The sequence below is a fragment of the Anolis sagrei genome, chromosome 2 (genome assembly GCF_037176765.1).
Source record: "Anolis sagrei isolate rAnoSag1 chromosome 2, rAnoSag1.mat, whole genome shotgun sequence".
Lineage (NCBI taxonomy): Eukaryota > Metazoa > Chordata > Lepidosauria > Squamata > Dactyloidae > Anolis > Anolis sagrei.
In genome coordinates, this window is record NC_090022.1 from 21328477 (window position 1) to 21355402 (window position 26926).

General features: G+C 43.9%; 1 protein-coding gene across 1 annotated transcript; it reads left to right on the forward strand.

The window, feature by feature from the left end:
- Nucleotides 1-746: 746 nt before the first annotated feature.
- Nucleotides 747-26444, forward strand: LOC132765188 (POU domain, class 5, transcription factor 1). Its single transcript, XM_060759406.2, has 5 exons — nucleotides 747-1355; nucleotides 13673-13781; nucleotides 14526-14656; nucleotides 22962-23123; nucleotides 26066-26444. The coding sequence occupies exons 1-5, from the start codon at nucleotides 759-761 to the stop codon at nucleotides 26339-26341; spliced, it is 1275 nt and encodes a 424-aa protein (XP_060615389.2). The 5' UTR covers nucleotides 747-758; the 3' UTR covers nucleotides 26342-26444.
- Nucleotides 26445-26926: the final 482 nt, after the last annotated feature.

A 26926-nucleotide genomic window follows, 5' to 3' on the forward strand; every position in this document is an offset into this window, starting at 1 on the left:
AAGTAGATACAGTAGACTCCTGCAGAGGTGGGAGCAACCCAGTGATTCAGGCCATGAAAGCCTTGGACAACACAAAGAAGGCCTCTTCTGGGGAAAAACTAAAAAAAAAAAAAACCCAACCTTGACTGGGCTTTGAAGCCTAGAGGGTGCTGGGAGGAGCTGAAGGGCAGGAACCCCAGAATTGGATGGGGAAGGGCCTCCTCAAAGCCCCCTCCCTCCCTCCTTCCTGTTGGGCCTGTACCTGGGAAGGAGGAGGAGCCGGGCCCCTTTAAGTGGGAGGGTGGGCCGGCCTCAGGATGGCTTCAAGAGCCCCCTGGTCCAGCTGGGAGGAGGCCTTTCTTCCTTTCCTTCTAAGCCTGGGATGCCCTGCTTCACCTCCTGAAGCCACCTGCCAAGAGCAAAGAAAAGGCCTTCTTCTTCCACACCTGGGCTTGACCCTGCCATTGACCAGAGCCTGAAATACTTAAGGTGAGCTCTTCTAGGGATTGAGTGTTGGGGGGCTGCTGGAGAGAAGAAGGCTGAAGTTGGAGAACTTGGAAGTGAGGAAGAGGTCAGGAGAAGCTTGGCCTTGCTTTCTGTCTGTCTTGTTTGGGGAAGTCTCTTCCCATTCAAGACTCTCCTCAAGTCCAAACCATGTGTTAGACTCTCTTCCCAAGTCCAGGAGGAGTTTTGGACTTTCTCTTCAAGTCTTCAAGGCATTTCGGACTCTCAATTCAGACCTTTGAGCTTCCAACTCACATCTCCATCCTTCCTCGGCCATGGCGGGCCACCCGGGCTACTCTTTCCAAAGCCGTCTCAACCACCTCCCAATGGGGCCTCATTCAGAACCAGGGCCTCCCTTTGTGCCCGAGGCTTACAACGGGTTCAAGCCAGACTACGGGCCCCAAAGCGGGCTCTTGGAGGTCCCTCCAGGTGGAGGCGAGGCGCCCCGGAACTTCTTCTCCTTCTCAGCCGGAGGGGAGGCTTGGACGCACCCTGCCGGGGTGGCCCTGAGTCCCTACGGGGGTCCCCCGCCTTTGGCTGGGGAAGCCAAGGGCCCTGAGGTCAGGCTGGAGGCGCAGTACGGGCAGCCCAACGATGGGGCCCGCTACTACTACATGGTGGGCCCCGACGGCTCAGGAACAGCAGCAGCAGCCTCCTCCTCCTCTCCAGGCTATGGGCCCCAGCCCTCCTGCAGCCCCAGCAGCCCCGCGGGAAGCAGCGCCAGCAGCACCGGCACCAGCGTCAGCAGCAGCCCCCCAAGCAGCCCCCACAGCCACGGGAGCCCCAGCCCCAGCGAAGAGGGCGCCTCCCGGGAAGGGGCCCAGGAAGGCGGCGGCGGAGGAGGAGGCGGAGGAGGGGAGGAGGACGCCCAGGTGAGAGCCCAAGGAATACCTTGTGGAGCAGGCAGGGGCCAACCTGGGCCCTCCCTCCCTCCGGGTGTTTTGGACTTCAGCTCCCACAACTCCTAACTGCCGGTAATCCAAAACACCGGGAAGGGAGGGCCCAAGTTGACCCATGCCTGAGATATAGGAATGGGACCCCCAAGGATTGAAGTACATTGGGTTCGGACCCCAAAGTGTTACTTGTTTAAGGTTGAGTGCCCAGGAAAGAGACTGTAGGTAGGGATGGGCCTCCAAAGTGTCCAGTGTGATGTGGAGAGTCCAAAGAGGTAAACTTTATAGCAATAGGACCCCCAAGGAAGAAACTGCATAGGGCCGGGACCCCCGAAGTATTACCTGTTTAAGATTGGGAGCCCAAGGAAGGAACTGCTTAGGACTGGGAACCCAAAGGAGTAAGCTTTAAGATTAGGAGCTTAAAGGACCTTTAAGACGGGAAGCTTTAAGACGGGGAGCCCAAAGAGGTAAACTTTATAGCAATAGGACTCCAAGGAAGAAAGTGCATAAGGCTGGGACCCCCAAAGTGTTACCTGTTTAAGATGGGAGTCCTAGGAAGGAGCTGCACAGGACTGGGTCACCAAAGAGAGCCCAAAGCCGTGAGCTTTAAGACGAGGAGCCCAAAGCAGTAAGCATTAAGATTGGGAGTCCAAAGGCGCTTTAAGGCGGGGAGCCCAAAGGAATAAGCTTGATAGGAATGGGACCCCCCCCCCCCCAAGGACCCGAAGTGTTACCTGTTTAAGATTGGGAGCCCAAGGAAGGAGCTGCAAAGGGTTGGGAGCCCAAAGCCATAAGCTTTAAGATTGGGAGTCCAAAGGAGCTTTAAGACTGGGAGGTTTAAGACGGGGAGCCCAAAGAGGTAAACTTTATAGCAGGAGGACCCCCAAGGAAGAAACTGCATAGGATTGGGACCCCCAAAGTGTTACCTGTTTAAGATGGGAGCCCAAGGAAGGAGCTGCATAGGGTTGGGAGCCCAAAGCCGCAAGCTTTAAGACCAAAGGAATAAGCTTGATAGGAATGGGACCCCCAAGGAAGAAACTGCATAAGGTTAGGACCCCGAAGTGTTACCTGTTTAATATTGGGAGCCCAAGGAAGGATCTGCAAAGGGTTGGGACCCCAAAAGGAGCCCAAAGCAGTAAGCTTTAAGACGGGGAGCGGATGGGGGGGGGGGGAGAGGAGCTTTAAGACGGGGAGCCCAAAGGAGTAAGCTTTGTAGAAATGGGAACCCAAAGGAGCTTTAAGACGGGGAGGTTTAAGAGTGGGAGCCCAAAAGAAGAAACTGCATAGGGCTGGGACCCCCAAAGTGTTACCTGCTTAAGATGGGAGCCGAAGGAAGGAGCTCCATAGGGCTAGGACCCTAAAGAGAGCCCAAAACAGTAAGCTTTTAAGGTTGGGAGCCCAAAGGAGCTTTAAGATGGGGAGCTTTAAGACTGGGAGCCCAAAGGAGTAAGCTTTATAGTAATGGAAGAAACTGCATAGGACTGGGGCCCCCAAAGTGTTGCCTGTTTAAGATGGGATACCAAGGAAGGAGCTGCATAGGGCTGGGACACCAAAGGAGTAAGCTTCAAAATTGGGAGCCCAAGGGAGCTTTAAGACTGGGAGGTTTCAGACTGGGAGCCCAAAGGAGTAAGCTTTATAGTAATGGGAACCCCAAGGGTTAGGACCCCAAAGTATTACCTGTTTAAGGTTGGGAGCCCAAGGAAGAAACTGTAGTTAGGAATGGGCCTCCAAAGTGTTCAGTGTGAGGTGGGGAGCCCAAAGAGGTAAACTTTAGGCTGGGCCCCCCAAAGTGTTACCTGTTTAAGATGGGAGCCCAAGGAAGGAGCTGCATAGGGTTGGGAGCCCAAAGCAGTAGGCTTTAAGATTGGGAGCCCAAAGGAAAAAGCTTGATAGGAATGGGAGCCCCAAGGAAGAAACTGCATAGGGTTAGGACTCCAAAGTGTTACCTGTTTAAGTTTGGGAGTCCTAGGAAGGAGCTGCATAGGAATGGGAGCCCAAAGGGAGCCCAAAGCAATAGGCTTTAAGATTGGGAGCCCAAAAGAGTAAGCTTTAGGGGCCCAGGACTGAAAGCTGAAATTGTTGCACTAAAGCAGGGGAGACTGAGTTTTACTTGGGTGTTGCACCCCATTGATTAGTGGGCATTACACAGTAGTACTGGCAATAGCCAGATATACCCTATGTGTTTTCTTTGTTTTTGTGTCTTTTGTTGTTGTTGTTGTTAAGCAATTCCTTAACAAAGGGTGAAAACGGCACAGGGTTGTGGTTGAAAAGAGTGAATAGTGTGGGCTTTGGGATCCAAGAGTGTAAACTGTGTAGAAGTGGAATCCAAAGTGTGTGAGATTGGATCCAAAGGGTTGAGTTGGGACCCAAAGAAAAGACCTGTAAAGGACTCAAAGGAGTAAATGTAGGGCTTGGACCCTAAAGCATAAACTTTGTAGGGTTGGAACCCAAAGAGTACAATGTATGGGACTGGGATCCAAAAGAGTAAACTGTATAGGAATGGGATCCAAAAGGTAAACTGCTATAGACTGTACTGGATTGGGATCCAAGGGAGTAAAATGAGTAGGATTGGGCCCAGAAGATAAATTGTATAGGTGTTGTTGAAGGCTTTCATGGTTAGAATCACTGGGTTGCTGGGAGTTTTCTGGGCCGTGTGGCCATGTTCCAGAAGCATTCTCTCCTGAAGTTTCACCCACACCTATGGCAGGCATTTTCAGGGGTTGTGAGGTATATTGGAAACTAGATAAGGGAGACATATATCTGTTGAACCACCCTTGTCTAGTTTCCAATATACCTCTCAACCTCTGAAGATGCCGGCCATAGATGTGGGTGAAATGTCAGGAGAGAATGCTTCTGGAACATGGCCATACGGCCAGAAAAACTTACAGCAACCCAAATTGTATACGGTTTGTTACCTGAAGTAGAGAATGCAAAGGACTGGGATGCCAAGGAGTAAACTGTGTAGATTGGGATGAAAAAGGTCAGAGGTATAGGACTAGGATACACAGGAGTAAGCTGCTATGCACCTACACACAAATACAACCAAGCAGGTTAGCATTTTCTCATCTTTTATCAGCCCAATGTATAGCAGTTTACTCCTTTGGTAAACTCTAGTTGTTGCAGTCTTTAAAAGGTTATGACTTTGCCCAAGGTTTTCTTGGCCCAAGGAACTAAGAGCCCAAGAAAACTTTGGCAAGGCCTCAAGCTATTCAAGGCCGAACCTAACTAACTGTTTAACAACCTTTGTTAGGCCAAGTAAATGCTAACTTTCTGGTTTGTTAGATCAGCATTCACTTGTGAATATGTATGTGTATAGCTGTGTTAATCTGTTGCAGCAAAACAAATTGGGGATTTTTAATGCCGTTTTTCATTATTTAGACTTAAGATAGGACAAGGAGATTATTCTAGAGGAACCCACTTCTCACAGAGGATATGGAAGTGCGAAAATGCCTTCCAGCACACCTCGGCAAGAGGAAATAAGACTCTCACTGTAGTTTCTGATGAGGAATGCCTGTCATGTCTTTACCTTCCGTGAATATGTAGGAGGCATGCTTATGTAAAACCTCTGAATTCTGCCTAATCTGTTTGTTTTCGACCCTTGCGATACCATCTGTTTAGCAGATTTCTGGGTTAAAGCCCTGGCTCTAGCAACAGGTCGTTGGAGTAGTGTGAGGTTCAAGTGATGTTTGATTTATACCCAAGAGGCCTGGTTTCTGATCTGTCCCCAAAACCAAGAAACTTTTGTATGACCATGGAGTGACAGTCAGAAAAGATAACGTGGAGCAAATCATTTTCACTGTCCTGGGTTTCTTTATTGATTTACAGCAGTGTATCTCAACCTGCCAAAGAACATCAGAAAACACATATTTCTGGTGATCTTAGGAACCCTTTTGGCTGAGAAGGATGAAGATCTTTCAGCCTGTCCTTGGTATTGGTGAACTACAACTCCCAGAATTCAAAAACAGCCCCCCCCCCCCCCCCCACAATCCCCACCAGCATTCAATGCTGTCCATATAGGTAGTGTGCCAACTTTGGTGCAGATCCATTGTGGGCTGGGTTCAGAGTGCTCTTTGATTATAGGTGAACTATAAATCCCGTATAGATGAACTATAAATCCCAAAGGAATAAGCTTGATAGGAATGGGACCCCCAAGGAAGAAACTGGGGTTAGGACCCTGAAGTGTTATCTGTTTAAGATTGGGAGCCCAAGGAAGGAACTGCAAAGGGTTGGGAGCCCAAAGCAGTAAACTTTTAACTCCCAAATGTCAAAAGTCTATTTTCCCCAAACTTGACCAGTGTTCACATTTGGGCATATTGAGAAACTTTGTTTTTGTGGCTAAAACTATGAGATAGTCATTGAAAAACTATAGCAAAATGTGCTGCAGGATGACCCAGAAAAACAAAGTTTTTGCACTATAAGTTTCCCTTGTTTTTATGATAGATACAATTAAGAAATGACATTTATAACCCAGGAACACAAATCATGTTACATTGTGTCATTCTTAAGAATGGGAATCATGCAGTCCTCCAGTTGATATTGGACTTGGAACTCCCAGCATGCCTTATACATTTGTTTATATATTTGTTTTTCTCGGGTAGCATGGCTAGCCAAGTTGCACTTCAACTATATCTGGAGGAATGCATCTTTCCTATTTCTGACTACAATGAATGGAGGGCCTGCCACTGATATCATGAAAGTATTTTTGATGTTTGAATCTGGTATAGTCCTTGAAAATGTGTGAGGTTCAGGATCAGGGGTTGTTATTTGTCAATATTGCATCTCATATTCCTGGACACCCCTCGGAGGGTAATGCTTTTCAGTCCCTCTATTCCCAATGTGTATAGTAAATGTAGAGGTTTTCCCTTAACATTAAGTCCAGTCTTCTGACTCTGGGGGGTGGTACTCATCTCCATTTCTAAGCCAAAGAGCCAGCTTTGTCCATAGATGCCCCTAAGCTCATGTGGCCTGCATCTTCCTGCCGGAGTGGTACATGCTGATCTACTCACACTTGCATGTTTTCAAACTGCTAGGTTGGCAGAAGCTGGGGTTAACAGTGGGAGCTCACCTCATTCCCCAGATTCAAACCGCTAACCTTTCAGTCAGCAAGTTCAGCAGCTCAGCAGTTAAACCCACTGTGCCACCAGGGGTATATATTTTAGCAAATGTGTATACATTCCAGCAAATTTGATTTTAGTATTTATTTATTTATTTATTTATTTACTGTATTTGTATACCGCCTTTCTCAGCCTATTGGCGACTCAGCCGATAGGCTGAGAAAGACTTGCCAGCTGTAATTTTCTAGTTTTGGAGGTTCCACTTTGAGCGTCTCCCCTCCTCTTTTTGTAAAAGTTGAGTGTAACAGGAGTGACTCAAAAAGAAAATTATGGCAAATTCAGAATGTTAGATGTGGCAGTGTGTGTGTGTGCATACATCTGTGTGTATACACACACACCACTGTGTTTTGCTTAGTTCCTGCAGTCATCATTATGCCTTATTTATGTTATTATTTGAAATAGCAAATGGCTTGTTCCCCACTTATCCATATTTTTCTAGACTGCTGATCACTTTTATTTCTTTCCTGAGCTGCTGCAGTCTAGTTGCCCCATTTCTAATTAAGATTGATTGCATCATCAATTTGCAATGCATTTCTGCAGAGATAGTAGAACTTGCAAACCGATCTAACACAGCATAAAGGGAGAGAAATTGAGAGGAATTAGGCAAAGATATGGAAATTGTCTTAATGTAACAACTGTTGTTTCCCTTATGTTTCTCAACACTTTATTTAGTATTTATATTTTATGGGGCAAGTATATTATGGTAACCCTTTCAGATTGAGAAAGAGACATGAGATAGGCTTTTTCTGGGTTGTTGTGAGTTTTCTGGGCTGTATGGCCATGTTCCAGAAGCATTCTCTCCTGACGTTTCACCTGCCTCTATTGCAGGTATCCTCAGAGATTGTGAGTTCTGTTGGAAACTAGGAAAAATGGGTTTGTATATCTGTGGAATGTCCAGGGTGGGGAAAACATTCTCGTTTGTTTGAGGCAAGTGTGAATGTTTCAATTGGCCACCTTGATTAGCATTTAATGGCTTAGCAGTTTCATTGAAATTCACAAGCATGTGGACAGTTGCAACAGAAAGGAGGAAACCATGAAAATGAACAAATTCTGGCTATCAGTATTTAAAAAAACTCTAAAATCAAAACAGTAAATAAAGAACAACACTCAAAACCAGGGGAATTCCAGACAAGAAACAATCAGGGCCAGCTAACCACCTCCCAACAAAGGATTCCCCCAGGCAGTAAGAAGCCAAACTGCTAGGCCATTTAATGCTAATCAAGGTGGCCAATTGAAACATTCACATCTACCTCAAACAGACAAGAGTTCTTTCTCCCATTCTGGAAATTTCACAGATATATAAACCCCATATTCCTAGTTTCCAGCAGACCTCACAATCTCTAAGGATGCCTGCCATAGATGCAGGTGAAACGTCAGGAGAAAATGCTTCTGGAACATGGCCGTACAGCCAGTGATTATGGCCATGAAAGCTTTTGACCATACATTGTCAAAACTCACAACAACCCAGTGATTATGGCCATGAAAGCTTTTGACCATACATTGTCTTTTTCACTTGTAGTTTTTGGGCCAAGAAACCAACCCAGCAATTAATCCAGAGCTCTGCTTGAATTTGGGTATTGTTCTTGCCATTATTAATCCAGAGCTCTGGATTAATTGCTGGATTAAGAGCTCTGGATTAATTGAATTCAATTTATGGAATCTTAGTCAATGAGAGGTTTCAAAGATCTGGTCTTCAACTGACCTGCTTCGATCTTACAAGATCAGGGCAGCTGCGGCTTTATTAACTTAGTCAATTCACCTGTAGTGCGATCTTCCTCTTTTCCACTATCTTCTAGTTCAGGCATGGGCAAACTTGGCCCTCCCACACTGCCATATAATCCAGATTATCAAAGCAGATAATCCACATTATCTACTTTGAGCTGGATTATATGAGTCTGCACTGCCATATAATCCAGTTCAAAGCAGATGATCTGGATTTTATATGGCAGTGCAGAATGAGCCTGTGTCATTCTAGACTAGGCCTGGGTGAACTTGGGCCCTCCAGGTGTTTTGGACTTCAACTCCCACAATTCCTCACAGCCTCAGGTGCTTCCTCCCCCCCCCCCCCCCCTCAGCAACTTTAACAACAGGGAAAAAAAACAAATTTCCTTCTAAACTACGCTGTTGAAATAAAGATCCATTAAGTTTAGGGTTCTACTTGAATCTGGGTCAAAAGTGCAGACCTCAAAAACCATAAACTTGGCCAAACTCTTGGACCTTCCTTTTTTCCTTCCCTTTTCTTTTCATTCTGTTTTATCAGGAGACATAGAAAGGTCACATTCCTGTGCCATTTGGTTGCCCTATTTTAAAGTATTGCCTAACTTGTGGCTTTGGGGATGTCCCTGCCCCAGTCCAGCATAGGCAGTTATCTCTTTTTCTAAGCACCAAGAGATCCAGTGTCCTTTTCAAATGCAAAAAGGGGTCTAGGATAGACACAAAAGAAGGCAATATAGATCAGCCCTGCCCAAAGAAAAGAAGTTTCAGGGTTGTGTCATTGTTTTTAAAAAGCATTTCCCCTCCATGCACTCTTGTTGTCACTTTCTGAAATATTTCTCCTTGGGTAGCACATTCTTTCTGAATCTTAGAAAAGATTTACCTTCCCAACCGACACCCACTCCCTTGAGAAAAATAAGAGTTTTAAAAGGAGCTGAAAGGTGAGAGTTTTCGTTGGTGCTTTTTTTCATGTCAAGAGCGATTTGAGAAACTGCAAGTTGCTTCTGGTGCGAGAGGATTGGCCGTCTGCAAGGACATTGCTCAGGGGATTCCTGGATGTGTTACCAACCTATGGGAAGCTTCTCTCATGTCCCTTCATGGGAAGCTTGAGCTGACAGATGGGAGCTCACCCCACTCCCCAGATTCGAACCTCTTACTGTTCGGTCTGTGTTCTCTGGAACAAGGGCTTAACCCATTGCGCCAGTGGGTTCTGAAGGATAGGGACTCTGTACACACTATTCTTAGTTATTGTCACACATTTTCTCATGTTCTCTGTGTAAGGTATTTCTAAGTGCTACATAGGTATCTAAACCGACTTCAGTAGCAGGAGACTTTGTCAGCACTGAACCTCACAGTGATGTGATCTTGTGAGTCAGTCAATTCAAATACTCTGCAGGACTGCAAGTGTTGAGCCAAATGTTGTCTATTTACCTTCCATCTCATAATCTCTTGAGCTTCCTACCTTTTGTCTCTGTGGTTTCAGAGCCATTGCCTGGAAAGGTATTGGGATAGCAGTGTAGTAGGTGAGAGTAAGGAGAGAGGTAAACCTTTCTCTCTCTAAAGAAGCCCCATCTTTGCGACTGGAGATACTAACCATATTGTGGAAGAGAACAGTCGATTTAATCTGCTATTTATAGCAAAGATTGGCAAAGTTTAGTTTGAATTACAATTCCTAGGATCCTCTAGCCCAGGCATGGGCAAACTTCAGCCCTTCAGGTGTTTTGGACTTCAACTCCCACCATTCCTAACATCCAAAACACCTGGAGGGCTGAAGTTTGCCCATGCCTGCTATAGTCAGAATGCTGGTTGGAGGCTTCTGTGCATTGTGGTCATATTTCCAAGATTTTCAGAACTAGAAGGACTTTATCTCAAGGATTCAAGAGTGAAGGCAAATCCAAAACATGACCTGTTGGAACCTTCATATTTCCAAGACTGTTTTAATAAACAGTTCCAAGCTGGACATAGAAGTATATGAGATTTTTTGACATTTTATTTTCTGAGATGGAACAGAAAATTGCAGCCTTGACTTTTTGGGTGATGGTGAGTCAACTTCCTGCCGCCAGCTTAAACATTTTGGCACAGGAGGCAATCAATCGGATGAGCAACTCTCCAAGCCAGGCAAGACACCACCACAGCAATTAAAGAACAATTTGTTGCCCTTTTCCTGGCACTTGAAATCACTTGCCTGAGGCAGCGGTCTCACTCTGCCTAATTGCTGGGCTATCTTGCCCTCAATAAGATCCTGACGGGTACAATTACGCTGCTCCTGAACTTGGTTTATTGTAGTTTCAAAATGGAGAACCAAAACTCTTGAAAGCTCATACGCATTTTTATGCCTTTTTGTACCCAATCAAGACATTACCCCAATAAGGATTTTGGGGGAAACAGTAGTGGTAAATTGCAGGAGGGTTTCTCCCTTCAAATTTATGCCACTGTTATGGAATGTTTACTTACCAAACAACCATAGCAAAAATTGGGAGGCTTCAGAATAGGGATAGAAAACTTGTTGTGTACCTTTCAAGTAGTTTCTGGCTTATGGTGACTCGTTAAGATGAACCTATTGGCAAGTTTTGTTCAGTGGTTGGTTTCCCTTTTGTCTCCATCTGAGGCTGAGAGAATGTGACTTGCCCAAGGTCACCTACTGGGTTTGCATTGTTAATATATATCACACTGCAGAGGCATGTTTTAGGTCAGTGGTGTGATCTAGACTTCAGACTTGGTTTGTAGGAAGTTTTTGCCTGGCAGTTACTTTGTGTACTTGTTTGGCACAACTATTGCACTTTTTCAGCTCTCTATGACTGTATGTCTTAATTAAAAGCTTCAATTTAGTTTTGGTTTTTTATCGTGTCAGGAGCGACTTGAGAAACTGCAAGTCACTTCTGGTGTGAGAGAATTGGCCATCTGCAAGGATGTTGCCCAGGGGACGCCCGGATGATTTGATGTTTTTATCATCCTTGTGGGAGGCTTCTCTCATGTCCCTGCATGAGGAGCTGGAGCTGATAGAGGGAGCTCATCCACCTCCCTGGATTCAAACCTGCGACCTGTGTCCTGCTGGCACAGGGGTTTAACCCACTGCGCTACCAGGGGCTCCTTCAATTTAGTTAAAATAGCAAACAGTTTAGGGTAGACTGATGGATTTACTGGTATTATCATGTAGACTTTTGCAGACCAGAGACCATCTGATGATATCATCTTTAGGCCACTTTACTCTTAATAAAAACCAGCTTGGCACTACCAAAGGTCTTACTAAAGTTTCTCAAAGCTCTTTAAGGATACATCTATAGTAGTAATGCAGTGTAATACTGTTTGGGGAAACTACCCAAAAATATAGCAGAGCATCCAAAAATCAAACAGGATACAAAAAAGTTGAGCAATCAGCTCATTAGCGAGCAAAGCATGAAGTGTTGTTGGTCATGGCTCTGAAGAATTTAGAGCTTAGGCAGGCAAAGATGCAGAGTCTGATCTTAAAAATCACAAAATGTTTATTTACAATAATAATGAACTAACTACATTTCTTCATGGTGCACAAACTGGGTCTGAGCTACTCTAACACCCATCTCTTCTAAGGTTTCAAGAGAGGGGAAACACAACATCTCTTTGACACACAAGCAGAGAGAGATCTCAAAGCACACAGCACACACTCAGATGTAGGAAACAGAAGTCAGATTTTTTTTTTTTTAAAAAAAAGGCTTGCAGTAGAAAGGTATCCATCCTACACAATCAATCAGAATGAGAGAAGAAGAGAGAAGAAAAAGATTCATTCCCAACTGCCATGCAGGAGACATGGGGGAAGGGAAACCCTCAGACTATTCTAATGCTAACTACTCCTTGCTGAGGACTTGAGACTTGGGCAGATGCTACTTTAACTGATGGCTGAACACTATGAAACCATGGAAGTTGTAGATTGGGAAGGCATCGGCACTATTTGAGAAAGAAGGCTAAAGACTTGTAAAATCACAACTCCCATACTTTCCTTGCGTTCAGCCACAGCAGTTAAAAGTGACGCCAAATTGCATAAATTCTGCAGTGGAGATGCATCCTGGGATGTAGTCTCATAATTCTTGGGTAATTTTCAAAACCTATCTTTACAATGCTTAAGTCTTTCTTCCTCCAGTTCCCTTAGCAGACACAACCAGTTCCTGTGTTCTTAGGAAGCCCGTGCCTAAAGTACAGGATGAGGTTTATAGTTAAACCTGGATAAAGTGTAGAATGGGAGGGAGCCAAGCTCTTGTAATGACTTGAGTGTTGGATGAAGACACAGGAGACCAGGACTCAAATCCCAGCAGGCAAACTTAGACAAGTCATACTTTCCCAACCAAATTGAAAGGCAATGACAGACTTCTGTGGAATAAATATTGCCAATAATTTCTTAATATAGTAATACCATAAGGTAGTGTCAACTTGGAGACACATATAACATCAGTTATAGAAAAAAGTAATTTTAAAGAAATATAACCACAGTAGTTAGGGAATGTGAGGTCCTTTTTAATCTGCCCCACATGCCTGTAAAGAAGAGGTGCTTTTCTGAGTAAGATATACTTCAGCTTTCTAATGGCCCATCTGTCTGGAACATATATTCAAAGGAGCTATCTGCCCCTGGGCTTGCCAAAGGCAAAAACAGCACTTGTTTGCTTATCAGCATTGATGTCATGGCAAACTGCAGTGAGCAATGGGGATTGTGTATTAGCAGGATGGCTTTCGTCTGCAGGAAAGATCCAACAGATTAGAGCCATGATGGGCGGGACAGAAGCCACGATTTGTAATTCGAGGGCAACCTTGGGGGTACAAGGGCAGAGGTGTCCAGGGAGATTGAAAGCTTTTTGGATGTTACAGATTTTGTTATGTGCCTTCCAAGATATATGGCATTGCTGTCCTACTGTTCCCAACCCATCATTTATTTAGAGGAGATTGTTCATTGTCTCAATCTGAGGCTGAGAGTCTGTGACTTTGCCCAAAGTCTCCAAGTGGGTTTCCATGATGAAGTAGGCTTTTGAACCTTGATCTACTACAGTCCTAGATCAGCCCTTATGATGGTGTTGTTGTGTGTCTTCAAGTCGTTTCTAACTTATGGAGACCCTAAGGCAGTAGGTACACAAAATCATGGATGATAGTGGATCTTATTGAAATGAAGGACTTTCTGGGCCAAGAATCCTGCAGAGATGCACTGGAGGACCTAGAAAATGCCAAGATAGGACATATTTGTCAGACACCACTTTCCTGTCATTAAGAGCAGACCAGTGGCTAAATTGGTCAGAATCTAATCTTTACTGATGGAATACTTATCTCCTTGTTTGACCAGTGGCTTTGACTGTAGAATATGAATGTCTGAGGTGTGAGAGAAAGCAATAAAATACCCTGCTCTCTAGAAACGGAAAGAACATCTCATGAGGGAAGTTACTGATATGTTTTTCCTGGACTTTTTAAAAACATTGACCCATCTTTTCCCCTGTGATTTTTTTCCCCTAGGAGGATACAACCACAGCACAAATGGAACAATTTGCCAAGGAACTGAAGCACAAAAGGATCACAATGGGCTTCACCCAGGCAGACGTGGGACTGTCCCTGGGATTGTTGTATGGTGGGTATTTAAAAAAGAGGGAATGTGGTGGGAATGTGGGAAACACTTGTATAATGGCTAAAAGAATTTGCACCATAATTTGGATGGGCAAGAGCCTGAATATTGTCTCTTCCTTACTAACTAGATGGCAGTTAGGGATTTTGGGAGTTGGAGTCTGGACGGAGGGCCGAAGTTTTCCCATGTCTGCTCTAGTTAGAACTGTTGGAGGTTGTAAATGTAAATAAACAGAAGCTTTACCACTGTTTCTGAACCAAAATATACCCTACAGTATAATTATGTGTGACACAGATTTGTGTAAGAAGTAACAGTAACTTGACTTCAGTTCAAAAGGTCAAACAGAGCAACAATATATACAGCAATTTCTCTAAATTCTTACAGAGAACATAGGTAATAAACAGTCCTTTTAAACAGTCCTTAAAATATGTTTCATGTCTTAGAAATGATCAGGCTTCGTAGAGTTAGCAGCCATTTCCTTCCTGGCTGTTTCCAGTCAACACTCTCTTCACTCTCCAAGGTGAAAATGGCAGTTAAAACTGTTTGTCTCAGCAGTAGCCAATTAGAATTCTAGCTCCTGGCATACCCAGTCAATTGGCTGCTGACACATGCCTTTCCAGTCAACCCATTTCATCATGGTGCCTTTTTGCATTATTAGACCATGGCTTTACTTTGTCTGTTTTCTTCTTGAAATCCCAACCTAACCCTTGTCTCTTCTCCTCATGTCCATGTCTTTTCTTCCTCCTGCAGGGAAGATGTTCAGCCAGACCACCATCTGCCGCTTTGAAGCTTTGCAGCTCAGCTTCAAGAACATGAGCAAGCTGAAACCACTCCTCCAGCGTTGGCTGCAAGAAGCGGACAGGAATGAGAACTTGCAGGAGGTAAAGTACCAGAATGAGCCATATGGAGATTCTCTTTCATTCCCTGGAGGCAGATTAATGTTCACGGGGCTCCCCAAATTATTATTTTGCAATATGTCCATAGATCAGTGGTTCTCAACCTGGGATCCCCAGATGTTTTTGGCCTACAACGCCCAGAAATCCCAGCCAGTTTACCAGCTGTTAGGATTTTTGGGAGTTGAAGGGCAAAAACATCTGGGGACCCCAGGTTGAGAACCACTGCCATAAATAGATGGACCCCCTGTTGGTGCTGTGGGTTAAACCGCTGAGCTGCTGACTTGCTGACCAAAAGGTTGGCAGTTTGAATCCAGGGAGCAGGGTGAACTCCCACTATTAAGGCCCAGCTTCTGCTAACCTAGCAGTTTGAAAACATATAAATGTGAGTAGATCAATAGTTATTAGACAATTATGCTGGGGAAAGTGGAAGGCAAAAGGAAGAGGGGCCGACCAAGGGCAAGATGGATGAATGGCATCCTTGAAGTGACTGGACTGACCTTGAAGGAGCTGGGGGTGGTGACGGCCGACAGGGAGCTATGGCACGGGCTGGTCCATGAGGTCACGAAGAGTCGGAGACGACTGAATGAATGAACAACAAAAGATCAATAGTTACCACTCCGACAGGAAGGCAACAGTGCTCTATGCAGTCATGCTGGCCACATGACTTTGGAGGCGTCTATGGACAATGCCCCAGTGGAGCCCCGAGGAGGCCCCGGTGGCGCAGTGGGTTAAAGCACTGAGCTGCTGAGCTTGTTGATCAAAAGGTCGCAGGTCCGATTCCGGGGAGCGGCGTGAGCTTCCGCTGTCAGCCTTAGCTTCTGCCAACCTAGCAGTTCGAAAACATGCAAATGTGAGTAGATCAATAGGTACCGCTCCGGCGGGAAGGTAACGGCGCTCCATGCAGTCATGCCGGCCACATGACCTTGGAGGTGTCTGCGGACAACGCTGGCTCTTCGGCTTAGAAATGGAGATGAGCACCACACCCCAGAGTCAGACATGACTGGACTTAGTGTCAGGGGACTACCTTTACCTATGGACAATGCCGGCTCTTCGTCTTAGAAATGGGAGATGAGCACCACCACCTCGGAGTCGGACACGACTAGACTTAATGTCAAGGGGAAACTTTTACCTTAACGTTCACATAGATATAAAACAACTTCAACACATTACTCATTTAGGACAGAGCTTTCCAAATATTGCCCCCCTCCCCCAACATCTTGGTTTCAATAATTCTCTCAAGAGTCCAGAAATAAATAGTCATTAAAAGTAACATATTTGGTTTACTCATACACTTCATGTATTCTCCTTTAAAAAGCTTTTGGAAACGCAATTGAGCACTTTGGAGTATGGAAAGCAGCAGCGTCAGCGTCAGCGTATGGAGGAGGAGGAGGAGGAGGTGGAGGTGGAGGAGGAGGATTAGGACCTTTCACTTCCACTGGAATGCTGGCTAATCTATCTGTAGTCCACTGCTGCTGTGGTACATGAGAAGAGCATCCTTGATAGTCATTTAAATGTATTTTAATTGCCTTTTCTAGGCTTTATGTTTAAATGGTTCATTGATGTTATTAGTATAATTAGGTTTATGCAATTATTTGTATTTGGTCCTAGTTTTTGTATTAATTTCTCTTTCGTTACAAGTTTATGGTTACTATTTTCATATTATTCTGTTTGTTTTAAAATATTTGTATTTGACTTCGGGAATTGAATGTTTGCCTTCTTTGTGTATAAACCGACCTGAGTCCCCTTGGGGAGAGAGGGCGGTCTATAAATAAAGTTGTTGTTGCTATTATTATTATTGGTACATTTCTGATCAATCTAGTTACAGATAGTATTTGAAGTAGTTTCTCTAGAGCAGTGTTTCTCAACCTGGGGGTCGGGACCCCTGTGGGGGTCGTCAGAGGGGTCGCCAAAGACCATCAGGAAACACAGTATTTTCTGTGGTCATAAGGGTTCTGTGTGGGAATTTTGGTCCAATTCTATCATTGGTAGGGTTCAGAATGTTATTTCATTGTAGGTGAACTATAAATCCCAGCAACTACAACTCCCAAATGTTAAGGTCTATTTTCCTCAAACTCCACCAGTGTTTACATTTCAGCATATTGAGTTTTGGTGCCAAGTGTAGTCCAGATCCATCATTGTTTGAGTCCACTGTGCTCTCTGGATGTAGGTGAACTACAACTCCAAAAATTCAAGATCAATGTCCACCAGATCCTCCCAGTATTTTCTCTTGGTCATGGGAGTTCTGTGTGCCAAGTTTGGTTCAATTTCATCATTGGTGGTGTTCAGAATGCTCTTTGATTGTAGGTTAACTACAAATCCCAGCCACTACAGCTCCCAAATGACAAAATCAATCCCCTCCCAACCCCACCAGTATTCAAATTTGGGCATATTGGGTATTTGGGATTTGAAAATACATCCTGCATATCAGATATTTACATTACAATTCATAGGTAAAGGTAGTCCCCTGACATTAAGTCCAGTCATGTCTGACTCTGGGGTGTGGTGCTCATCTCCATTTCTAAGCCGAAGAGCCAGCATTGTCCGTAGACACCTCCAAGGTCATGTGGCCGGCATGACTGCATGTAGCGCCGTTGCAAAATTACATTTATGGAGTAGCAATGAAAATAATGTTATGGTTGGGGGTCACCACAACATGAGGAACTGTACTAAGGGGTTGCGGCATTAGAAAGGTTGAGAAACACTGCTCTAGAGCATTCTGTTTCAGCTGACTTCTCAAAGCATACAGTTTCTAAAATGGAGTCTGAGTCCTGAACAGTTCCAGATCTGATCACATGGTCTGCAGCCCCTCCTACAACAAAGAGTTAAGGAAAACTGCATACCAATACACACACACATACAATAAAGTAAGCAATCTGAATTGCGTACATATCAAATAACTAGTGGAAACTTGAAGAAGGTTGCCATTTTCAACATATAGTTTGCAAAACACACCTCACCACACCTCTCCCTGAAAAAAAAAGAGAAAAGAAATAGCTTTTACTCTGAAATGATCTTTTAGTTACTTCTTAATCTCCTGCAGAGTATTTTGGGGCAAAAAGGAGGGCTTAAAAAAAACAAGTTGGAAGAAGGGTGAAAGCGAAAAGGTGGTGGAAATGCCTTCTACACCTCTACGAAACTATTGTCCTGTGTTTCAGAGCAAAATCAAATGACATGATATCAAAGAAGTGACTGTGATAGCCACAAAAGTGATCCTAAAAAGATGGCCATAAAATGTTTCCCGTCTTTCTTTCACGTTCTGCTTCCGAAAGAGAAGAGGAAGGGGAGGAAAGGGCAGGGAGGGGACTTGGGGAGAAACCCCCCTCTCCACCTGCCCCCAAGATAGAAAGTTTGCTCATGTCTGTAGTAGAGCAACAATTTAATAATAATTAATAACTTTATTTATATTCCACCCCCATTTCCCAAAAGGGACTTGGGTGGCTTACAGAGCAGCACATAATAGGTAAAAGTTTTCCCCTTGACATTAAGTTTAGTTGTGTCCGACTCTGGGGTGTGGTGCTCATCTTCATTTCTAAGCCAGAGAGCCGGCGTTGTCCGTAGACAAAGCCAAGGTCATGTGGGTGGCATGACTGCATGGAGCGCCCATAAACACATAAAATACATCAGCATTTATAAACATCAGAGCAACACCAATTTCCTACCATTTATGTTACATAATTTCTGGAACTTAAAAAGATTCTCAAGTGCTCTATGTGTTTGCTTTATTCGCTCCCTCCTTCCCGGCTGTGGTAGTTCTGGTGTCAGGGCTCCCCCTCTACTCGGTTCTTTCCCTACGTTACAACTAGAGGAAAGTCATCTAGATTAAATGCTCTTCATCATACTGCCCTCTCCCATCCCAGTAGTGAAATGTATACTTTCACCTTGATCTGCAAGTCACTTCTGGTGTGAGAGAATTGGCCGTCTGCAAGGATGTTGCCCAGGGGAGACCCAGATGTTTTGATGTTTTACCATTCTTGTGGGAGGCTTCTTTCATGCCCCTGCATGGGGAACTGGAGCTGACAGAGGGAGCTCATCCGTGCTCTCCCCAGATTCGAAGCTCCAACCTGTCAGTCTTCAGTCCTGCTGGCACAAGGATGTAACCCATTGCACTACCAGTTGCTCCTGACACGGAAAAAAAAAAATCTTGCTCTGCCACTACCTTATGGCTTGAAAAAATTGACCTAGATTAAAGGTTACTGTCCTAAGTGAGAGGAAAAAATAACCCCCTCATTTCAGTTTGGGAACACTTTGTTTTGGGAAAATTTCAGTTTTAATATCTCAAAAGGAAAATGTGGTGTGGCTGTGTGTTTGAAAGTCAAGCCCTGGGCAAGTGTGAATAAATGCATAACATTTAATGACATCCCTAGGAGTTTGGAGGAGAAGAAAGCGGTAGGAGATCTGTACGGACAAATCATAAAGAGTAAAAGGAGAAATTTAGTTGAAACATTCACACCTAGCTCTAGCAGACAAGAGTCCTTTGTCTCACCCTGGTCATTCCACAGATATATAAACCCTTTTTCCTAGTTCCAACAGACCTCACTACCTCTGAGGATGCTTGCCATAGATGCAGGCAAAACGTCAGGAGAGAATGCCTCTAGACCATGGCCATATAGCCCGAAAAAACCTACAACAACCCAGTGACTCCGGCCATGAAAGTCTTCGACAATACATTAATAGAGGAAATTTTCCAGACATGGAAAATGGACATGGAAATTGAGAGGGAAGAATCCAAAGGGAAATAAGTAATATAGCAAAAGAAAAGTATAATGTATGAAGGGAAGCGAGAAGGAAAATGTTACAAAAATGGTACAAAACTTCTGCACAACTTTCACGCTTCATACCAGGGATAAAGGATAGATGTTGACATGGCTGTGAACAAAGAGGGGTGTTTAATCATATGATATGGGAATGTGATCGAGTGCAAGAATACTGGAGAATGGTTGAAGGAGAAATCAATAGAATTTTAAATTTACAAATAGTAATCGTTAATAGAAATGTACTACATGCATAGATAACAGGAATGAAGAATATACGAAAAGGAAAATTGGTTGACCAATTAAGAGCGTGTGCACAAATTGTTTTAGTGAGGGGTTGGAAAGATAAAACTAAATGGACATTGACTAATTGGTATAACTATATAGTTAATATGTTAAATGCGGGAATAACAAAAAGCAAATGGAGTAATATAGATAAAATTGAAAATGTTACAATAACTAAGAGGATGTGGGAACAAGTTAGGAATTGGGTTGTTGTAGGTTTTTTTTGGACTGTATGGTCATGGTCTAGAGGCATTCTCTCCTGACGTTTCGCCTGCATCTATGGCAAGCATCCTCACTACCTCTGAGGATGCTTGCCATAGATGTAGGCGAAACATCAGGAGAGAATGCCTCTAGACCATGACCATATAGCCCAAAAAAACCTACAACAACCCAGTGATTCCAGTCATGAAAGCCTTCGACAATACAAGTTAGGAATTATTTAGAGAATGTGCTAAGATGTGGGTAGAAAAATTAAGACTGAGACTGGTATTTCAAATGTAACTTCTGTAGTTTGATGTATAGATTGCATGTACAAGGAGGGGAGGGTGGGAGTGGGGAAAAAAACAATAAAATAACAAAACAATCCCTAGGAGTTTGGCTGTCCCTAGGTTTTAGTTTCAGGTTTGACTTGCAAATGTTGGGATTTGGCTCAGTCCTGAACAGGCAACCATTCCATGACCCATTTAGCATGGTTATTGTCAACTATTTACTTCATCACACTAGAGAAAAAAATCCACTTAAAATCCAGTTTCTGCCTCCTGCAGAATTCTGGGGTTTGTAGTTTAGTGAGGCCGTTAAAGGCTCCTCCCTAAACTGCAAATCCCATAATTCTGCAGGAAGCAGAAACTGGATTTAAAATAGATGTTTTTCTAGTGTGATGAGACCATATGACTGGCAGTTCCTCTCTGGGCTTCAGGAAGGATTTTCCCCTGCTAGCTATTCTCAGGTAAGGCTATCTGGAGATGGAAAAGAGAATGGTAGTAGAAAGGTATAGATAGATAGATAGATAGATAGATAGATAGATAGATAGATAGATAGATAGATAGATATGGTTTAATAATCTAGGACTTGGAAGAAAGTAGTGAGATTGTCCAATTCTGCAATACAGAATGTATCCAAGCACAAACAAGCCCCCATGAGTTTCTGTGAAAATGGGTGGGGATAGATGTTTCTCAAATATAAATTAACACATAATTTCCTTATCCCTAAGCGCTGGCCATCGGTTCGAGATTTCGGACTGGTGAGTCAAACTTTGTTGTTGATAAGCTCAAATTTTAATGCACCTTGGCTTCATTATTTTGAAAGCAAACTGTTAAAGGCATTTCTATTTTTTATTCTAAAAGCTCCAATTAATTTAGATGTTTTCAAGAATATTGTATGACCTTATCATCTGAGTGTACTTGGGCTGTAAGAATATCCTAGAATCACACAAGAAGACTTAGAAAGGTCTACAGATACTTGTGGGGGAAACATTTTTTTGGAGCATGGCCAAGTGAAATGGCCGATATCGAGTCCATGAATATGAGGGGTCATACTGTACATTGTTTCCAAGTGATGAGTCCCCTTGTGGAAAGAAAAAGTGGAGTATAAATACTACTATTTATTTAATTATAGTATTTATATTTATTTATTTATTTGATGCACTTATTAACCGCCATTCTCAGCCCATTAGGGCGACTCATGGCGGTGTACAAATACATATAAGAGACAATTTACAAAGAAACCAATTATAACAACATATAGACTAAACAACAATTACAGACAACATTAAAAATCCGCTTCGTCTCTTAGTAGAATCATAACCAGTCTCATATTCCTTGTTCCATTCCGATATTCTTACCACATTATTGCACTTAATTAAATGCCCTCTCGAACAGCCATGTCTCATTCCTCCCTTCTCACCCTGAAGGGGACTCTGGGCGGATCACAGAACACATATATGGCAAACATTCAATGCCAATTATACAATGACAAGACAGACAACAGATAGAGATATTATGTAGGCTTTTCCCCATCTTTTGGCACCTTTGGAGGCTATGCACGGTTCTATGCACGGGGGGTGCTGTTGCTTCATCTTCTTGCCAAAGAGCTTTCTTTGTTTGTAAACATTCCTCCTTTTTCTGATCAAAATGCCTTCTCTGCTTAATGCAGTTACTAATTTATCTACTCACATTGCTGTTTCCTATCTGCTTGGTGGGCGGGGAGCTGGGCTGAAGGTCAGGGGCTCACCCTGACCCGGCTTCGAATTGTCAACCTTTTGGTTGGCAAGATTTACTGCAGTTACAGCTGGTGATTAACCTGCTGTGCTAAAGCCTGCCCTTCCGCTACTAATAATAATAACAATCGGAGGAGTGAGTTTAAGGTTGGGAAAATGAAACATTATCACAATCTCTATAACATCCACAATCTCTAGAAAAGGGTTTTGCTTTGTTTCAGGTGGAAAATTTGGAGAAGGTGGTTTTGGAACTAAAAGTTTGGAGAAGGTGGTTTTGGAACCAGTACAAATTATATAGGCTTTCCTCCATCTTTCGGCACCTTTGGGGGCTGTGCTCAGTTCTGGTCACGGGGGGTGCGGTGGCTTCCTCTCCTTGCTGAAGAGCTTTCTTTGTTTGTAAACATTTCTCCAGTGCAAATTAGGGTGATGTTGCTTGGTCAAATGAATAACAAAATATGCCTTGAAGTGTCTCAAGATCCATTGCAAATACCTGAGATTATTACTGATGTTTCTGCCGCCTCCTTGTGGCTTCCATAACCATCAAAACTAAGGAGAGCCTTTCCCCAAATTGGAGTCCTCCATGGTGGGAACTTTTTGGGCTCAATGAGCATATCCAATTGGCATCTTCCCCTAGGAGTCCAAATACGAACCTGTATTGAACTTGCAGTCAGAAATCTGTACATTTTTCATCTTGTGGTGCAATCTGCCCAATGAAAGAGGCATTTTATGTTGGGCCGTGAAAATGGAGGTTGGATGTTGTAATCCAACACAGCTAAGGGAGGGGAAGCAATGTGGAAAGGGGAGTATTTCCCTTCAAGTCACCTGTTGACTTATGGTGACCCCATAACTTTTGTAAGGTTCAGACAAAGAATATTCAGAGGTGGATTTGCCAGTTCCTTCCTCTGAAATAGAGCTAACAACACCTGATATTCATTGGTAGTCTCCTTTCCAAGTATGCCCAGATATTTATGGAGCGCATATGGCATAATGTGATTTTCAAATAGCATTGCCCAACGTGGCTTTCCTTTCTGCTCGACAGCTATGCACCATGGAGTCAGCCATGATCCAGGCTCGGAAGCGCAAGCGTACCAGCATCGAGAACACTGTGCGGGGTGCCCTTGAGGCTTACTTCCGACACTGCTCCAAGCCCAGCCTCCAGCAGATTGCTCAGATTGCTAGTGAACTTGGCCTGGACAAAGATGTGAGTGACCCTATCTTATTCCATCTCCGCAGGCATCACCCCTTACACAAAGATCTGAAAGCCACCATGCTTGGAAGCATCACACTTTCCAGTTGTGAACTGGAACTCCTGTGAGCCCCATCCAGCATGGCCAGTGAAAGGATATTGAATGTGTCTGCTGTGACATGTTTAATCAAGGCAAACAGGAATTATGGATCTCAGCTCCGTTCTACACTGCTCCATGCTATCGATCATTTGATCCTAAGGTGGCAGCAAATATTAAACATTTCTGGTTTAAAGACCATAAATCAAGATAATTGATTTTTTTTGTTTTGGTTTATATTTATGAACACAGTTCTCAGCTGTCTCAAGATCAGGGCAAAGCCTGAGTGTTATGTTTCTAACATCGCCTACCCTTATTACTCTGTTGTAATTTCAAAGACTTTCTTTTAGATCAGTGCTGCTATTGTGTATCTTCAAGTCATTTCTGACTTCTGGATACCTTAAGAGTGAATCTATCATTGAGCATTCTTGTCAAGATTTCCTCAAAAGCGGTTTGCAGTTGCCTTGCTCTGAGACAATGTGATTTGCCCAAAGGTCCCAATAGGTTTCTGTGGCTGAGCTGGAATTTAAACCCTAGTGTCCCAGAGTCCTAGTCGAACACTCCAAATATGACACCACACTGGTTCTCTGAAGTGGTGTGTGGTGCCTCAATTCAACATAAAGATACTCAGTAAATACAGAGTCCCTACTATTCCGATTTTAGAAATGGAAAGACAAGTTGTGGGATGGGTATCTAATTAAGACTACCTAGTAGCCATGTCCAGAGGTACATACTCATAAGAAACGTTTTTGTGCTTCATAGGTTTGCAGCTTGAAAGTTCTCTTGAACTCATTGCTGAGCCTGGAGTCCCAGGTTTTGGCAGCGGCCAGGGGAGCTTTTGCACAATTAAAACCTGTGCGCCAGTTGTGCCCGTACCTTGGGAAGTCAGACTTGGCCATGGTGGTCCATGCTTTTGTTACATCTTGAATAGACTACTGCAACATGCTCTACATTGGGTTGCCTTTAAAGACAACCCAGAAACTTTCTTTTTTTGGTCGTGTTAGGAACGACTTGAGAATCTGCAAGTCGCTTCTGGTGTGAGAGAATTGGCCATCTGCAAGGACGTTGCCCAGGGGATGCCCGGATGATTTGATGTTTTTATCATCCTTATGGGAGGCTTCTGTCATGTCCCTGCATGAGGAGCTGGAGTTGATAGAGGGAGCTCATCCGCCTCTCCCCGAATTCGAACCTGTGTCCTGTCGGTCTTCAGTCCTGCCGGCACAGGGGTTTAACCCACTGCGCCACCGGGTTTAACCCATAAACTTCAAGTAGTCCAACAGGCGGCAGTCAAATTCCTTACTGGAGCATACAGGGAGCATACAACTCCTCTGTTGTATCAGCTCCATTGGCTGCCAGTTTGCTACTGGGACCAATTCAAAGTGCTGGCTTGGGCCTATAAAGCCCTAAACCAGCTTTTCTCAACCTGGGGATCAGGACCCTTGTGGGGGGAAGTCGTTACTCGGTGTCAGAGGGGTCACAAGGCCATCAGAAAATACAGTATTTTCTGTTGGTTATGTGGGTTCTGTGTGGGAAATTTGGTCCAATTCTATTGTCGGTGGGTTTCAGAATGCTCTTTGATTGTAGGTGAATGATAAATCCCAGCAACTACAACTCCCAAATGTCAAGGTCTGTTTTCCCCAAACTCCACCAATGTTCACATTTGGGCATATTGAGTATTTGTGCCAAGTTTGATCCAGATCTATCACTGTTTGAGACCACAGTGCTTTCTGGATGTAGGTAAACTACAACTCCAAAACTCAAAGTCAATGCCCACCAAATTTCCAATATTTTCTGTTTGGTCATGGGCGTTCTGTGTGCCAAGCTTGGTTCAATTCCATTGTTGGTGGGGTTTAGAATGCTCTTTGATTGTAGGTGAACTATAAATCCTAGCAACTACAACTCCCAAATAACAAAATCAATCCTCTCCCAACCTCACCCGTATTCAAATTTGGACATATCGGGCATTTGGGCCAAAGTTGGTCCGGTGAATGAAAATACATTCTGCATATCAGATATTTACATTACGATTCATAACAGTAGCAAAATTACAGTTATGAAGTAACAACAAAAATAATTTTAAGGTAGGGGGTCACCACAACACGAGGAGCCCTATTTAGGGGTCACAGCATTCGGAAGGTTGAGAACCACTGCCTTAAATGGTTCTGATCTAACTTACTTGTCTGAATGCATCTCCCTTTATGAGCCAACTAGGGGGAGACCTGGTCTCGGTTCCACCTCCTTCACAAATGCAATGAGTGGGGATGAGAGACACAGTCTTCTTAGTGGTGGCCCCCTTAGCTGTGGAACTCCCTCCTCAGCGATATCAGGCAGGCCCCATCCCTTCAGGCCTTTAGAAAATAGTTAAGACTTGGCTCTGTATGCAGGCATTTGGAGAATAAGATATTGTGGATTTCAACAGTCTGAATAAGGACTGTGGATCAATCAATAAGCATGGAACCAAGGTTCGGCACTTCATGTTTTAAGCTGTTTTATTGTTCTATGTGTTTTATTTGCCTATGTGTTTTAATTGATTTATAGTTTGCTAGGGTACGTTTTTATTATGTTTATACGTGGCATTGAATTTTTGCCACAGTGTGTAAGTTGCCTTGAATCTCCTGCAGAGTGAGAAAGATGGGGTATAAATGAAGCAAATAAAATAAAATAATACTAGTGCAAAGCCACTACCCTAAAATAAAACTTTGCAGAACTCTCTCACTGGCTGTGATGAGTTCTGAGATGGGAAAAGTAGAGATAAAGTAGAACATGGCATGATTGCTACCCTATTTTAGGAACCAAAACAGAGGAAACTGCTTTGACCATAATGTATATCATCATCATCTTCTTTTTCTTCTCCTTACAGGTTGTCCGCGTCTGGTTCTGCAATCGTCGCCAGAAGGGCAAGCGCAACATAGGATCCAGCCCTCGGGAAGAGATCAATGCTTTTGGCCCCCATGGCTCCCTCCAGGCGCCATCCCCGGGGCTTGGAGCAGCTCATCACCAGCTGGGCCCAGCACCCCAGGGCTTCAGCTCCCCTGCCTTTGCTGCCTTTTATCTGCCCACCTACCACGATGGAGACCACTTTGTCCCTGCCAACTCTGGCTCTGCAGTCATGGGCCACCCTATGCATTCTAGCTGAAGCGCTCTCTTAACAAGCCCCCCTCTCCTAAGTTTTGAGGAAGAGGATGGTTCTCCGGCCACTTCCTGCTGGTCTTTTGAAGGAAAGGGGGGTAACCTGGAGGAGGGGGAAGGAGCAGGGGTGTAGTTTGGGGTCTCTCTTTTTAAACATAGTTAAGGATAACCAGACTCCTTTTTGAAAGCGACCTCTTTTAGATGCAATTTGTAATCGGGATTTTAAGTTGATCACTCAGTTGCGTTCCCAAAATGAAACACGTCAAGAAGTCACAGCCATTTAAAAATATATATGTATGAGCTTTCATTTTCTTAGAGCCCTTGATATTGGTGGTCTGCCACTCTATCAATACCTATAGAAGTTAAGGAGAATTTAATTCAGGTTTGTCTTGTCTCTAATCTTTACTTTGCACTCCGAAAATTAAACTATCTATAGTTTTTAGAGGAGAGGGAAATGTGCCAATCTTCCCTGGTCAAGCACTCTCCAGTTGTGTTGGGCTACAACTCCCTTGCTAGCTCGGGAGTGGTGGGAGTTGTAACCCAACACATCTGGGAGTCTTAAGGAGCTGGAGGCCATTAGACACTCTAAAGT

Coding starts and splice junctions, on each gene's coding strand:
- LOC132765188 (XM_060759406.2), top strand. CDS start 759: ATGGCGGGCCACCCGGGCTACTCTTTCCAAAGCCGTCTCAACCACCTC. Junction 1,356..13,672: donor GAGGGGAGGAGGACGCCCAG/GTGAGAGCCCAA, acceptor TTCCCCTAGGAG/GATACAACCACAGCACAAAT. Junction 14,657..22,961: donor GGAATGAGAACTTGCAGGAG/GTAAAGTACCAG, acceptor TCTGCTCGACAG/CTATGCACCATGGAGTCAGC.